General features: G+C 42.3%; 1 protein-coding gene across 2 annotated transcripts in view; it reads right to left on the reverse strand.

The window, feature by feature from the left end:
• Positions 1 to 17,441, reverse strand: part of EVC2 (EvC ciliary complex subunit 2) — a 427,809-nt gene that overhangs the window by 215,506 nt on the left and 194,862 nt on the right. For both annotated transcript variants that reach the window (XM_053704149.1, XM_053704148.1), the window contains exon 11: positions 2,149 to 2,388. In XM_053704149.1, coding sequence (XP_053560124.1) covers positions 2,149 to 2,388 — 240 coding nt within the window. The remainder of the gene's footprint in view (positions 1 to 2,148; positions 2,389 to 17,441) is intronic.

Consider the following 17,441-nt stretch of genomic DNA (forward strand, 5'->3'; position numbering starts at 1 on the left):
TGTTAAATCACTGTATCAGGCTTACCTCAAATATACAAGGCTCTGTCAGCATTTTCTAGACCTTATCATCTCTATAGAAAAAAATATACTGAACATACCTCAAAGCAGGTAATCTGCAAACCGTCCCCCCAACTGAAGTTTTCTTTCCATACTCTTCAGTTATGTGTGAGAACAGCAATGGACCTTAGTTACAAACCGCTAAGATCGTCAACCTCCAGGCAGATTCTTCTTCCAATTTCTGCCTGAGAGTAAAACGGTACAACGCCGGTACCGTTTAAAAATAACAAACTCTTGATTGAAGGTAAAAACTACACTAAGTCACCACGTGGCAGTTAGGGGAGGAGCTATATAGACAGCTCTGCTGTGGGTGTCCTCTTGCAACTTCCTGTTGGGAAGGAGAATATCCCACAAGTAATGGATGAACCCGTGGACTGGATACACCTTTACAAGAGAAAAAGCCTTTCATTTTAGTACTGGCAGACTTTCTGCCAGTATTTAAGATGGGGGTGACGATTGTGGGGTGGGGGATGAAAGAGAGCTGTTTGAGAGGGGTCAGGGAGGGATCAGGGGCTGGGATGTGTCAGATGGGAGGCTGATCTCTACACTAAAGCTAAAATTAACCCTACAAGCTACCTAATTAATCCCTTCACTGCTGGGCATAATACAAGTGTGGTGCGCAGCAGCATTTAGTGGCCTTCTAATGATCAAATAGCAATGCCAAAGCCATATATGTCTGCTATTTCTGAACAAAGGAATATCAAGAGAAGAATTTACAATAATTTGTGCCATGATTGCACAAGCTGTTTGTAAATAATTTCAGTGACAAAACCTAAAATTGTGAAAAAGTTAACAATTGTTTTTTATTTGATCGCATTTGGCGATGAAATAGTGGCATGAAATATACCAAAATGGGCCTAAATCAATACTTTGGGTTGTCTACTAAACAAATATATAGTTTTAATAGGTAAATGTAAAAAAAGGCTCTCTTCCTGTTTAAATGTAGTGAGGGCAAAAATGCTGAAAATGTTCTGGTCTTTTGGGGACGTTTTTATCTGAAATGCTTGGTCCTTAGGGGGTTGAATCAATTAAATAGAGCATGACATTTTAAAAAAGCTTCCCAATTTACCAATTTTATCAATTTTGCTTAGTTCTCTTAGTATCCCAAGTATTAGTGAGCTTAGGAGTGTGCACATGTCTTAAGCCATCTGGCAGCAGTGTTTGAAAAATTGTTTATAGCAATGTCTTCCATAATTAAACACTACTGTCATAGACTACTATAGAAACGTGCACTCTCCTAAATTCTTAGCCTACCTAGGTTTAGTCTTCAACAAAGAATACCAAGAGAACAAAGCGAATTTGTAGCCACCAATCAGCAAGTGCTACCCAGGTGCTGAACCAAAGATGGGCTTGCTCCTAAGCTTACATTCCTGCCTTTTCAAATAAAGATACCAAGAGAACAAAGAAAATGTGATAATAGGAAAAAAATAGAAAGTTGCTTAAAATTGCATGCTCTATCTGAATCATGAAAGAATTTTTTTTTATCCCTTTAATTGGAAATGTGTTAAAACTTGCATGCTCTATCTGAATCATAAAAGTTTAATTTTGACTTTACTGTTCCATTAAATGAAAATAAAAAAACAGTATAATTAATAGGCATGTGCATTCGGCTGTTTCATTAGGAAACGAATGCCAAAGATTGCTACCGACAACGGCATTTGTCTATTTTCTGAGCCGTGTTTCTTTTTGTTAAAGTGCAACACACTAAGATCTAGATTTGTAAAGATCATAGTTTGTTGCACTTTCACAAGAAGAAATCCACCTCCGAAGATAGCTGAATGCCGCTGGAGGCCGCCATTTTCAGCCTTTGTTTCCTAACAAAACAGCCAGATGCCTAATGGATATAAAACATTATGTTTCCAAACCACTCAGGACATAAGTAGCCAATCTCATACTATAAAGCCACAGTCATATTAGAATGCTTTGGTCAAAACTTGGGAAAACTGCATTAATGGAATTCCTTTCCTCTGATACAATTATACAGCGTGTTATTGCAGTGCTTATATCACAATTAAACCAAAATATGTTGGTAAATAATAGCGTTCAGTTTCATAGCAGTAATTTGTTAAGAATTAGACATGCACTGATTACCTGCACTTTCAGATAATTTTCTATCATCACACTCTGAACATCTGGTTTCATTTTTCCTCTGGAAACAGAATTGTGAAGCTGGTCAAAGAAAATATTATGCAGCTCGGTTCTGTAAGCTATGGATAGCTGTCTGTGGGACTTGGCAAACTGCTCCTCCTGTTTAAATAGAAGCAACCTCTTCATTTCAGCTTGTTCCAGGTCATGGAGGTTGTCAAGGAGATGTTTATATTCTGTAGAAGACTTGAGAAGAAGGACCATTAATAGAACCATTTAGATGAGTGGCAGATGGAAATTTCCAATAACATTAGATGATAAATGTATCCAGTACTACTGAAATGTACATGAGCCCTTAAAGGGATACTAAACCCAAATTTTTTCTTTAATGATTCAGATGCAATCTTATTTACTCCTATTATCAATTTTTCTTCGTTCTCTTGCATTTTTTTCATTTAAAAAGCAGGAATGTAAAGAGTAGGAGCCGGCCCTTTTCTGGTTCAGCACCATGGATAACGCTTGCTTATTGGTGACTGACATTTAGCCGCCAATAAGCAAGCACAACCCAGGTAAATTATGAGTAAATTAGGAGTAAATTAGAAAGTTGCTTAAAATTGCATGCTCTATCTGAATCATGAAAGAAAAAAATTGGGTTTAGTGTCCCTTTAAGCATCAATGTCATAGTATTAAATGAATAATTTAATGTTATGTATATTAAAAACACCCCAACTATCAGCTAATAGGCAGTTACATCCTACAGTGCAAATCCAGTGTCATGTTAAATTGCTACTAGAACTAAAAAGGATTGAAACAACTCATATTATTATAAATATTCAGCCCAAAAAAACAACATCTTTCTAATATTTCTCCATAGCTTAAGCATTAAACATATTGATTTATATTAAACACATATATAGAATAGAGTTGATTTTCAATGATATTACTGAAATGATATGCTTAAGATTAACTGGTGAAGAAGACACACTGGCAACCAATGGGTTAAAGGAATATTTTCCCTAGGCTTTCTCACATGAGAGAATAAGTATGAGTAAAATGACAGGACACAGTATGAAATGATGCTATGCATTACAGTACCAAGACATTACTTTTGCACGGCACACTGCACAAATCAGTGGGAAACTACACTTTTGCACACCTGTACCTCCCCTTGTTCTGTGCTATTTGTTTTCCTTCTGCCAGTGCGGTACAGCGTAATGTTATTAAAGGAGAAGCGCAGAAGATGAAAGAATAAACGCAACAGAGTGAGAGGTGGTCATGAAGGGTGCACAAGTATAGTAACAAAAGCAAAAAACAACTGGACTACAAAGGGTACAGGAAATGAAAAATATAAAACTTTATGAAGTGATCCATAAATTAGTCACAATACATATAACTGAAACAGAGAAAAAAAATACATTTATAAAGTAGTTTTTTAAATTTATTTTACACCCTCCATTTTTTTTTCTTTGCTACAATGATTCTTTCACCCCACAGCATTCTGGGGACTGTAGTTTTGGAGATGTTAGTTTGTTGAACTTTCACAAGAAAAAAAATCTGGCTCTGAAAAGAGCCAAATGTCACCTCTTTCCGCATTTAGTTCCTAAAGAAGTATCCGAACGCACTTGTCTATAAAATACACTATACCTTTTTTATAGTAGTGGTTTAGCCATTTTAAATTGTTTAAAAACAAACACACTCAAATAGCACATTTTTCGAGTTGAAAATTTACAGAGATGTATTTTTCAAATACTTGTAACTTTGCGTCTTGTGAACTTTGAAATGTTGTATGAGCAGTGACTGGAAATGCTGACATTTTGAAGTAAATTTATTTAGTATTTTGGGGAATATTAAACGGACAGTCAAGTCAAAATTAAACTTTCATGATTCAGAAAGGGCATCCAATTTAAACAACTTTCCAATTTGCTTAAGCCCTTGAAGGTCGCCTCTTATCTCAGTGCATTTTGACAGTTTTTCCAAAGTTAGACACTGCTAGCATATGTAGGTAAAATTGTGCTCACTCCCGTGGACTTATTTATGAGTCAGCACTGATTGGCTAAAATGCAAGTCTGTAAAAAGAACTGAGATAAGGGGGCAGTCTGCAAAGGCTTAGATACAAGATGTAAAAGTGTATTTGGTTATGCAAAACTGGGGAATGGGTAATAAAGGGATTACCTATCCTTTTAAAAACAATATAAAATGTTGGTGTAAACTGTCCCTTTAAGTGTTAAAAAAAAGAGCACCATTGCATTAATTCATTAAATGTACTGTAAAAATGAATGCACCCATCTTTATTAAATATGGCATGCAGCTAAACTATATAGGGCTAAATTACACATGGAGCTCAAAATATCTCTTTCGAAAGTGCGCTGGTATTACAAGTTGTGCGCAATGCGAACCCAAGCTCACGTTCGCATTGCGCTCATGAGAGCGCGCTTCCATAGGCACCAATGGGAGCCTCATTCGCATGCCATGAGACACGACTTGAGAACTAGCGCAGCAAATTGCAAATATATATGAATATATACAAATATATTTATGTGTGTATATATACACATTTTAACACAAATATATATTTATTTATTAAAAAAAAGGCACTTTTTTCCAATACCATACACCCACCAACTTTAGCCCCCCAAAACTGCTAAGTACAGTTACTGGACATTTATAAAATTAACCAGAGATCAGATTATAAGTGCTAATTACTACTGCAAGCTAACGGTAGCATTAGCCAGTCACTTGTAATGGCTGGTTATTTATATGCACATTTACCCGTTTGCCATAAAGTAGTGCTCCACTTGTAATCTAGACCATAGTCTGCAAGGTGCTTTTTCGTTTGGAAAAAAAGTGCAGTGGTTGCGGAGATGTAAAATAGTAAAGTTGCTTATTTTTATATATTTGGAGCATGCAGTAGATTGAAACAGCTAAAAAAGTTAAAGTGTTGCTAAAGTTGGGCCACTCCGACCGTGCAGGTAGCCCATCCTTCAATCACTTAAATAGATTCTTTTTGATAATAAAAACAAAAACAGAATTTATGTTTACCTGATAAATTACTTTCTCCAACGGTGTGTCCGGTCCACGGCGTCATCCTTACTTGTGGGATATTCTCTTCCCCAACAGGAAATGGCAAAGAGCCCAGCAAAGCTGGTCACATGATCCCTCCTAGGCTCCGCCTACCCCAGTCATTCGACCGACGTTAAGGAGGAATATTTGCATAGGAGAAACCATATGGTACCGTGGTGACTGTAGTTAAAGAAAATAAATTATCAGACCTGATTAAAAAAACCAGGGCGGGCCGTGGACCGGACACACCGTTGGAGAAAGTAATTTATCAGGTAAACATAAATTCTGTTTTCTCCAACATAGGTGTGTCCGGTCCACGGCGTCATCCTTACTTGTGGGAACCAATACCAAAGCTTTAGGACACGGATGAAGGGAGGGAGCAATCAGGTCACCTAAATGGAAGGCACCACGGCTTGCAAAACCTTTCTCCCAAAAATAGCCTCAGAAGAAGCAAAAGTATCAAACTTGTAAAATTTGGTAAAAGTGTGCAGTGAAGACCAAGTCGCTGCCCTACATATCTGATCAACAGAAGCCTCGTTCTTGAAGGCCCATGTGGAAGACACAGCCCTAGTGGAATGAGCTGTGATTCTTTCGGGAGGCTGCCGTCCGGCAGTCTCGTAAGCCAATCTGATGATGCTTTTAATCCAAAAAGAGAGAGAGGTAGAAGTTGCTTTTTGACCTCTCCTTTTACCAGAATAAACAACAAACAAGGAAGATGTTTGTCTAAAATCCTTTGTAGCATCTAAATAGAATTTTAGAGCGCGAACAACATCCAAATTGTGCAACAAACGTTCCTTCTTTGAAACTGGTTTCGGACACAGAGAAGGTACGATAATCTCCTGGTTAATGTTTTTGTTAGAAACAACTTTTGGAAGAAAACCAGGTTTTAGTACGTAAAACCACCTTATCTGCATGGAACACCAGATAAGGAGGAGAACACTGCAGAGCAGATAATTCTGAAACTCTTCTAGCAGAAGAAATTGCAACTAAACCTTCCAAGATAATAACTTAATATCAACGGAATGCAAGGGTTCAAACGGAACCCCCTGAAGAACTGAAAGAACTAAATTGAGACTCCAAGGAGGAGTCAAAGGTTTGTAAACAGGCTTAATTCTAACCAGAGCCTGAACAAAGGCTTGAACATCTGGCACAGCAGCCAGTTTTTTGTGAAGTAACACCGACAAGGCAGAAATCTGTCCCTTCAGGGAACTTGCAGATAATCCTCTTTCCAATCCTTCTTGAAGGAAGGATAGAATCCTAGGAATCTTAACCTTGTCCCAAGAGAATCCTTTAGATTCACACCAACAGATATATTTTTTCCAAATTTTGTGGTAAATCTTTCTAGTTACAGGTTTTCTGGCCTGAACAAGAGTATCAATAACAGAATCTGAGAACCCTCGCTTCGATAAAATCAAGCGTTCAATCTCCAAGCAGTCAGCTGGAGTGAAACCAGATTCGGATGTTCGAACGGACCCTGAACAAGAAGGTCTCGTCTCAAAGGTAGCTTCCAAGGTGGAGCCGATGACATATTCACCAGATCTGCATACCAAGTCCTGCGTGGCCACGCAGGAGCTATCAAGATCACCGACGCCCTCTCCTGATTGATCCTGGCTACCAGCCTGGGGATGAGAGGAAACGGCGGGAACACATAAGCTAGTTTGAAGGTCCAAGGTGCTACTAGTGCATCCACTAGAGCCGCCTTGGGATCCCTGGATCTGGACCCGTAGCAAGGAACTTTGAAGTTCTGACGAGAGGCCATCAGATCCATGTCTGGAATGCCCCACAGCTGAGTGACTTGGGCAAAGATTTCCGGATGGAGTTCCCACTCCCCCGGATGCAATGTCTGACGACTCAGAAAATCCGCTTCCCAATTTTCCACTCCTGGGATGTGGATAGCAGACAGGTGGCAGGAGTGAGACTCCGCCCATAGAATGATTTTGGTCACTTCTTCCATCGCTAGGGAACTCCTTGTTCCCCCCTGATGGTTGATGTACGCAACAGTTGTCATGTTGTCTGATTGAAACCGTATGAACTTGGCCCTCGCTAGCTGAGGCCAAGCCTTGAGAGCATTGAATATCGCTCTCAGTTCCAGAATATTTATCGGTAGAAGAGATTCTTCCCGAGACCAAAGACCCTGAGCTTTCAGGGATCCCCAGACCGCGCCCCAGCCCATCAGACTGGCGTCGGTCGTGACAATGACCCACTCTGGTCTGCGGAATGTCATCCCTTGTGACAGGTTGTCCAGGGACAGCCACCAACGGAGTGAGTCCCTGGTCCTCTGATTTACTTGTATCTTCGGAGACAAGTCTGTATAGTCCCCATTCCACTGACTGAGCATGCACAGTTGTAATGGTCTTAGATGAATGCGCGCAAAAGGAACTATGTCCATTGCCGCTACCATCAACCCGATCACTTCCATGCACTGAGCTATGGAAGGAAGAGGAACGGAATGAAGTATCCGACAAGAGTCTAGAAGCTTTGTTTTTCTGGCCTCTGTCAGAAAAATCCTCATTTCTAAGGAGTCTATTATTGTTCCCAAGAAGGGAACCCTTGTTGACGGGGATAGAGAACTCTTTTCCACGTTCACTTTCCACCCGTGAGATCTGAGAAAGGCCAGGACAATGTCCATGTGAGCCTTTGCTTGAGGAAGGGACGACGCTTGAATCAGAATGTCGTCCAAGTAAGGTACTACAGCAATGCCCCTTGGTCTTAGCACAGCTAGAAGGGACCCCAGTACCTTTGTGAAAATCCTTGGAGCAGTGGCTAATCCGAAAGGAAGCGCCACGAACTGGTAATGTTTGTCCAGGAATGCGAACCTTAGGAACCGATGATGTTCCTTGTGGATAGGAATATGTAGATACGCATCCTTTAAATCCACCGTGGTCATGAATTGACCTTCCTGGATGGAAGGAAGAATAGTTCGAATGGTTTCCATCTTGAACGATGGAACCTTGAGAAACTTGTTTAAGATCTTGAGATCTAAGATTGGTCTGAACGTTCCCTCTTTTTTGGGAACTATGAACAGATTGGAGTAGAACCCCATCCCTTGTTCTCTTAATGGAACAGGATGAATCACTCCCATTTTTAACAGGTCTTCTACACAATGTAAGAATGCCTGTCTTTTTATGTGGTCTGAAGACAACTGAGACCTGTGGAACCTCCCCCTTGGGGGAAGTCCCTTGAATTCCAGAAGATAACCTTGGTAGACTATTTCTAGCGCCCAAGGATCCAGAACATCTCTTGCCCAAGCCTGAGCGAAGAGAGAGAGTCTGCCCCCCACCAGATCCGGTCCCGGATCGGGGGCCAACATTTCATGCTGTCTTGGTAGCAGTGGCAGGTTTCTTGGCCTGCTTTCCCTTGTTCCAGCCTTGCATTGGTCTCCAAGCTGGCTTGGCTTGAGAAGTATTACCCTCTTGCTTAGAGGACGTAGCACCTTGGGCTGGTCCGTTTCTACGAAAGGGACGAAAATTAGGTTTATTTTTTGCCTTGAAAGGCCGATCCTGAGGAAGGGCGTGGCCCTTACCCCCAGTGATATCGGAGATAATCTCTTTCAAGTCAGGGCCAAACAGCGTTTTCCCCTTGAAAGGAATGTTAAGTAGCTTGTTCTTGGAAGACGCATCAGCCGACCAAGATTTCAACCAAAGCGCTCTGCGCGCCACAATAGCAAACCCAGAATTCTTAGCCGCTAACCTAGCCAATTGCAAAGTGGCGTCTAGGGTGAAAGAATTAGCCAATTTGAGAGCATTGATTCTGTCCATAATCTCCTCCAAAGGAGGAGAATCACTATCGACCGCTCTTATCAGATCATCGAACCAGAAACATGCGGCTGTAGCGACAGGAACAATGCATGAAATTGGTTGTAGAAGGTAACCTTGCTGAACAAACATCTTTTTAAGCAAACCTTCTAATTTTTTATCCATAGGATCTTTGAAAGCACAACTATCCTCTATGGGTATAGTGGTGCGTTTGTTTAAAGTGGAAACCGCTCCCTCGACCTTGGGGACTGTCTGCCATAAGTCCTTTCTGGGGTCGACCATAGGAAACAATTTTTTAAATATGGGGGGAGGGACGAAAGGAATACCGGGCCTTTCCCATTCTTTATTAACAATGTCCGCCACCCGCTTGGGTATAGGAAAAGCTTCTGGGAGCCCCGGCACCTCTAGGAACTTGTCCATTTTACAAAGTTTCTCTGGGATGACCAACTTGTCACAATCATCCAGAGTGGATAGTACCTCCTTAAGCAGAATGCGGAGATGTTCCAACTTAAATTTAAATGCAATCACATCAGGTTCAGCCTGTTGAGAAATGTTCCCTGAATCAGTAATTTCTCCCTCAGACAAAACCTCCCTGGCCCCATCAGACTGGGTTAGGGGCCCTTCAGAAATATTATTATCAGCGTCGTCATGCTCTTCAGTATCTAAAACAGAGCAGCCGCGCTTACGCTGATAAGTGTTCATTTTGGCTAAAATGTTTTTGACAGAATTATCCATTACAGCCGTTAATTGTTGCATAGTAAGGAGTATTGGCGCGCTAGATGTACTAGGGGCCTCCTGAGTGGGCAAGACTCGTGTAGACGAAGGAGGGAATGATGCAGTACCATGCTTACTCCCCTCACTTGAGGAATCATCTTGGGCATCATTATCATTATCACATAAATCACATTTATTTAAATGAATAGGAATTCTGGCTTCCCCACATTCAGAACACAGTCTATCTGGTAGTTCAGACATGTTAAACAGGCATAAACTTGATAACAAAGTACAAAAAACGTTTTAAAATAAAACCGTTACTGTCACTTTAAATTTTAAACTGAACACACTTTATTACTGCAATTGCGAAAAAACATGAAGGAATTGTTCAAAATTCACCAAATTTTCACCACAGTGTCTTAAAGCCTTAAAAGTATTGCACACCAAATTTGGAAGCTTTAACCCTTAAAATAACGGAACCGGAGCCGTTTTGAACTTTAACCCCTTTACAGTCCCTGGTATCAGCTTTGCTGAGACCCAACCAAGCCCAAAGGGGAATACGATACCAAATGACGCCTTCAGAAAGTCTTTTCTAAGTATCAGAGCTCCTCTCACATGCGACTGCATGCCATGCCTCTCAAAAACAAGTGCGCCACACCGGCGCGAAAATGAGGCTCTGCTTATGCTTTGGGAAAGCCCCTAAAGAATAAGGTGTCTAAAACAGTGCCTGCCGATATTATTATATCAAAATACCCAGATAAAATGATTCCTCAAGGCTAAATATGTGTTAATAATGAATCGATTTAGCCCAGAAAAAGTCTACAGTTTTAATAAGCCCTTGTGAAGCCCTTATTTACGATCGTAATAAACATGGCTTACCGGATCCCATAGGGAAAATGACAGCTTCCAGCATTACATCGTCTTGTTAGAATGTGTCATACCTCAAGCAGCAAGAGACTGCACACTGTTCCCCCAACTGAAGTTAATTGCTCTCAACAGTCCTGTGTGGAACAGCCATGGATTTTAGTGACGGTTGCTAAAATCATTTTCCTCATACAAACAGAAATCTTCATCTCTTTTCTGTTTCTGAGTAAATAGTACATACCAGCACTATTTCAAAATAACAAACTCTTGATTGAATAATAAAAACTACAGTTAAACACTAAAAAACTCTAAGCCATCTCCGTGGAGATGTTGCCTGTACAACGGCAAAGAGAATGACTGGGGTAGGCGGAGCCTAGGAGGGATCATGTGACCAGCTTTGCTGGGCTCTTTGCCATTTCCTGTTGGGGAAGAGAATATCCCACAAGTAAGGATGACGCCGTGGACCGGACACACCTATGTTGGAGAAATGTATGCTTACCAGATAAATTCCTTTCTATCCTGGCAGGGAGAGTCCACCACTTCATTCCTTACTGTTGGGAAATACAACACCTGGCCACCAGGAGGAGGCAAAGACACCCCAGCCAAAGGCTTAAATATCCCTTCCCTTATCCCCCAGTCATTCTGCCGAGGCAACAAAGAAAAGTAGGAGAAGCATCAGGGTATTAAGGTACCAGAAGAAAAAATAAACGGGGAGCCGCCCAAATAAAAATATCATGTGTGGGGGTGGGGGGGGTGGGTCGTGGGGGTTTGTTTTCTTTCCATAAGGCAGGGAGAGTCCACAACTTCATTCCTTACTGTTGGGAAAACAATACCCAAGCTCCAGAGGACACTGAAGGAATAACGAGAGGGAACAAGAAGGAGGCAGACCCTAATCTGAGGATACCACAGCCTGCAAAACCCTTTCTCCCAAAAGCGGCTTCAGTCGAAGCAAACACATCAAACTTGTAAAATTTAGAAAAAGTATGTAAGGAGGACCAAGTAGCCCCTTTTCAAATCTGATCAATAGAGGCTTCGTTCTTAAAAGCCTAGGAAAAAGCTACTGCTCTAGTAGAATTAGCCGTAATCTTCTCAGAAGGCTGTAGTCCCACTGTCTCATAAGATAGGCGGATGACACTTCTCAACCAAAAAGACAGGGAAGACGTAGTGGCTTTCTGACCCCTACGCTTACCCGCATCCCAATGACTGGTGCACTCACCACCTCCTAGACCCAGACAGGCTATCAGTGAAAACACTCTCCTCAAGGAGCGATGTCTGCAGCAGGATCGTAAGTAAGTGATAGAGACTGCACCTGGTCACGTGGTGCGCAAGACAGGACTTCCCCTGCTATGAAAAAGGGCGCTAAGCTAACATAAGCTGAGCAACTCATTTAAAATTCGGTAGCCTGGAAATCATGATTCAGGATATTTGTTTAAAAACTAAAGTGAAACCAGTTTGTTCCAAGCCAAAAGCAAACAGTCTTATAAGCCCAAACCCTCACAAAGTGAAAGCAGTACATAAAAATTCCCCAAACTGTTCCAAATAATCTCCATGAAGGAAATATTAACCCTTGATCCTATTGAGGTATAAAGGAGCCACACTGTGACCCTATATTAGAATCCCTGCTATATATAATAAAGCGGTCTTACCCTCCAGGATCCACGCTGTGGAACGGATAGAGCCTCTCAAGTGTGACAGTCTTGCAGCGACGCTGTGACAGGGACATGAGTGTGTAAAAGCAAGCAGTGAAACTCAACACTAATTGCTCAGGAGTTGTTAGACGACAGTCTGGATGGGTCTGCCAAAAAACTTTCCCTGCATCTCCAGACTCTAACTTTCATCAATACTCTCACTGAGAGGGTGACATAATTACTTAAAACTCCAGTACTCTCTTGAAGGGAACATACCCATTACAGGACTATCCAAAATCTTCCGACACTTCTCTGCCATCCTCCTCTTGTAATGAAAGGCAAAATAATGACTGGGAGGATAGGGGAAGTGGGAAGGATATTTAAGCCTTTAGCTGGGGTGTCTTTGCCTCCTCCTGGTGGCCAGGTGTTGTATTTCCCAACAGTAAGGAATGAAGTTGTGGACTCTCCCTGCCTTATGGAAAGAAATCCATTTTTTTTATAGTTTTAATATGTACCGCACCTCGCTCCACCCTCCATAGACTTCCTAACGGCCAGGATTTCAACTGGATGCCGAAGAATATGTCACAATTTTTTTATTTGACAAAGAGCCGGGTGGAATGCGGGATAATAAGATGTAAGGTATGATTTATTAATAACTTGATTAATATTAAAAAATAAATTTAAAAAATGATGAATTAAACTCACAGTTATTTATAACGATGTTTCGAATGCAGCTTTTAATATGGAGCAACTTTAGAATCACTTTAATGAAGTCATTTTGAGTATTTTGCAACACAGGTTTTTTAGCTGTATTCTCAGATATTGGTAAGTATAGTACTATAGCATGGAGGGTAGGGAGAAGCTGTAACTGTGTTCTATGGCAGATTATATATATATATATATGTGTGTGTGTGTGTGTGTAAGTCAGACTAAACAAACACCACACCACACACACTATATGTAATGTGGCTGCTGTTCTTCATGGGATGCATTGGACATTTTTTAAATAGATTGCAAGCCAGACTTTCCCAGTGCCTGACCTCAAAAACGCTCTTTTGGCTAAATGGGCATAAATTATACTACAATACTGGAAAGCCTTCCTAAAGTGTAGCAGCTGCTATAGCTGCAAAGGGGGTCATCTACAAGCTAATTTAGATGTGATGGTGAGGTGTCCACATACTTGTGGCCATAACATATATATATATATATAATATACAGAGACATTGTTAACAATGCACATGTCTCCCACTTAGGAGTTAAGCTGTCTAACTCCATCCCCAACCTAATAACGGATAATTATAAGCCCCTCTTAACTGAATTGCATACGTTGACCAAGCAGTGGAATTATCAATGTATCTCTTGGCTTGGTCGGGTAACAGCCCTGAAAATGAGCTATCTTTCAAAACTGACATATGTCATGAGATGCCTCCCTATCAGAGTGCCTAGATCCCTACTCACCCAGTTTCAAGGCGCATGCACCAAATACATATGGCAGAATAAACCTCCACGAGTAGCTCATAAACTTCTACAGTACCCCAGAATGCATGGGGGGGGTGGCCTCCCCATCTATATCCAGATACTATGAGGCTGCTATGCTTACGCACATTACCCAATGGGGCATAAAGGAATCTGATAGTAGATGGAGGTCAATCGAACAGGCCTCCCTACCTTTCGACCTCACCCTGAGGGATTTGATTTGGACCCCTCCACACTGTCGAAGATCCTTAGGGATAGAGAATCAGATAATCCGGGAATGCCTAGCTATCTGGGAGCAACTGAGACATTATCCTCTTGTGGCTCTCCACCCATCCCCCATCACTGCATTCACTGGCCTCCTCTCTGGCCTTCCAGACTCTCACCCTTCGGTATGGCTGAGACTCAGCGTTTCGAGAGTGGCAGAACTTTGGTCCTCGCCCACTTGCGATTCTTTTGTCTCTTTTGACCAAATAGGCGGTTCATCGCTTCCTCTGCCCTATATGCGCTTCGAATATGTAAGGGTCCTCAGCTTTTTGACTAGTTGGGGTTTTAGACCGTCTCTTTCTCGGCCATTAACCATTTGGGAAGCCAGATGGCAGCAGGGCCTGAGGCTGGGAAAGCCGCTATCTTTCCATTACTCTCTCATGGAGGGAGCAACCCCTGCAGACAAGGCAATGCATATCAGTAAATGGGAACAGAAACTCGAGTTCACTGCCCCCGCTAAAGAATGGCACCGTACACTACTTTTCACAAATAAAACCCTTCACTGTGTCACCATGCATGAAAACTACATCAAACTGCTCACACAATGGTATTTCGTGCCTGCTAGATTAGCTGCAATTTTCCCTGGGGCATCTCCTATTTGTTGGAGGGGCTGCGGCATAGTAGGGGACATGACGCACATTTGCTGGACCCGCCCCAAGCTGAGACCTATCTGGAGCAAGTGCTTCTCACAGCTATCGAATATGGGTATCTAACTCCCCAGAACCACAGAAGTTGCCTTACTTCATGTAGGTACTAGCAAACTCCCCAGGCACTACGCTTCATTAAATATTTACCTTCTTTCAGCTGTTAAGCTTAACATCGCCAGAGCTTGGAAGAGAACTAACCCCCCATCTTGGTCTGACATTACTCAAACCATGGAAAAACATAATTTATGCTTACCTGATAAATTTATTTCTCTTGTAGTGTATTCAGTCCACGGGTCATCCATTACTTATGGGATTATATCTCCTTCCCAACAGGAAGTTGCAAGAGGATCACCCAAGCAGAGCTGCTACATAGCTCCTCCCCTCACACGTCATATCCAGTCATTCGACCGAAACAAGACAAGAAAGGAGAAACCATAGGGTGCAGTGGTGACTGTAGTTTGAATTAAAATTTAGATCTGCCTTAAAAGACAGGGCGGGCCGTGGACTGAATACACTACAAGAGAAATAAATTTATCAGGTAAGCATAAATTATGTTTTCTCTTGTTAAGTGTATTCAGTCCACGGGTCATCCATTACTTATGGGATACCAATACCAAAGCTAAAGTACAAGGATGATGGGAGGGACAAGGCAGGAACTTTAAATGGAAGGAACCACTGCCTGTAGAACCTTTATTTTTCTCTCCCAAAAACAGCCTCCGAAGAAGCAAAAGTGTCAAATTTGTAAAATTTTGAAAAAGTGTAAAGTGAAGACCAAGTTGCAGCCTTGCAAATCTGTTCAACAGAGGCCTCATTCTTAAAGGCCCAGGTGGAAGCCACAGCTCTAGTGGAATGAGCTGTAATTTTTTCAGGAGGCTGCTGTCCAGCAGTCTCATAGGCTAAGCGTATTATGCTACGAAGCCAAAAGGAGAGAGAGGTAGCCGAAGCTTTTTGACCTCTCCTCTGTCCAGAGTAAACGACAAACAGGGAAGAAGTTTGACGAAAATCTTTAGTTGCCTGCAAATAGAACTTCAGGACACGGACTACGTCCAGATTATGCAAGAGTCGTTCCTTCTTTGAAGAAGGGTTAGGACACAGTGATGGAACAACAATCTCTTGTTTGAAATTCCTGTTAGAAACTACCTTAGGTAAGAACCCAGGTTTAGTATGCAGAACTACCTTGTCTGAATGGAAAATCAGATAAGGAGAATCACAATGTAAGGCAGATAACTCAGAGACTCTTCGAGCCGAGGAAATAGCCATCAAAAACAGAACTTTCCAAGATAACAGCTTAATATCAAAGGAATGCAGGGGTTCAAACGGAACACCTTGAAGAACTTTAAGAACTAAGTTTAAACTCCACGGCGGAGCAACAGTCTTAAACACAGGCTTAATCCTAGCCAAAGCCTGACAAAAAGCCTGAACGTCTGGAACTTCTGCCAGACGTTTGTGTAGAAGAATAGACAGAGCAGAAATCTGTCCCTTTAACGAACTAGCAGATAAGCCCTTTTCTAAACCCTCTTGTAGAAAAGACAATATCCTAGGAATCCTAACCTTACTCCATGAGTAACTCTTGGATTCGCACCAGTATAAATATTTACGCCATATCTTATGGTAAATTTTTCTGGTAACAGGTTTCCGAGCCTGTATTAAGGTATCAATAACCGACTCCGAGAAGCCACGCTTTGATAGAATCAAGCGTTCAATCTCCATGCAGTCAGCCTCAGAGAAATTAGATTTGGATGATTGAAAGGACCCTGAATTAGAAGGTCCTGCCTCAGAGGCAGAGACCATGGTGGACAGGACGACATGTCCACTAGGTCTGCATACCAGGTCGTGCGTGGCCACGCAGGCGCTATCAGAATCACGGATGCCCTCTCCTGTTTGATCTTGGCAAACAGTCGAGGAAACATCGGAAATGGTGGAAACACATAAGCCATGTTGAAGACCCAAGGGGCTGTCAGAGCATCTATCAGCACCGCTCCCGGGTCCCTGGACCTGGATCCGTAACAAGGAAGCTTGGCGTTCTGGCGAGACGCCATGAGATCCAGATCTGGTTTGCCCCAACGATGAATCAGTTGAGTGAAGACCTCCGGGTGAAGTTCCCACTCCCCCGGATGAAAAGTCTGGCGACTTAGAAAATCCGCCTCCCAGTTCTCCACGCCTGGGATGTAGATCGCTGACAGATGGCAAGAGTGAGACTCTGCCCAGCGAATTATCTTTGAGACTTCCAACATTGCTAGGGAACTCCTGGTTCCCCCTTGATGGTTGATGTAAGCCACAGTCGTGATGTTGTCCGACTGAAATCTGTTGAACCTCAGAGTTGCTAACTGAGGCCAAGCTAGGAGAGCATTGAGTATTGCTCTCAACTCCAGAATATTTATTGGGAGGAGTTTCTCCTCCTGAGTCCATAATCCCTGAGCCTTCAGGGAGTTCCAGACTGCGCCCCAACCTAGAAGGCTGGCATCTGTTACAATCGTCCAATCTGGCCTGCGAAAGGTCATACCCTTGGACAGATGGACCCGAGAAAGCCACCAGAGAAGAGAATCTCTGGTCTCTTGGTCCAGACTTAGCAGAGGGGACAAATCTGAATAATCCCTATTCCACTGACTTAGCATGCATAATTGCAGCGGTCTGAGATGCAGGCGCGCAAATGGCACTATGTCCATTGCCGCTACCATTAAGCCGATTACTTCCATGCACTGAGCCACTGACGGGCGTGGAATGGAATGAAGGACACGGCAAGCATTTAGAAGCTTTGATAACCTGGACTCCGTCAGGTAAATTTTCATCTCTACAGAATCTATAAGAGTCCCTAGAAAGGAGACTCTTGTGAGTGGTGATAGAGAACTCTTTTCCACGTTCACTTTCCACCCATGCGACCTCAGAAATGC

This window comes from Bombina bombina, chromosome 2 (assembly GCF_027579735.1).
Source record: "Bombina bombina isolate aBomBom1 chromosome 2, aBomBom1.pri, whole genome shotgun sequence".
NCBI classification, from domain to species: domain Eukaryota; kingdom Metazoa; phylum Chordata; class Amphibia; order Anura; family Bombinatoridae; genus Bombina; species Bombina bombina.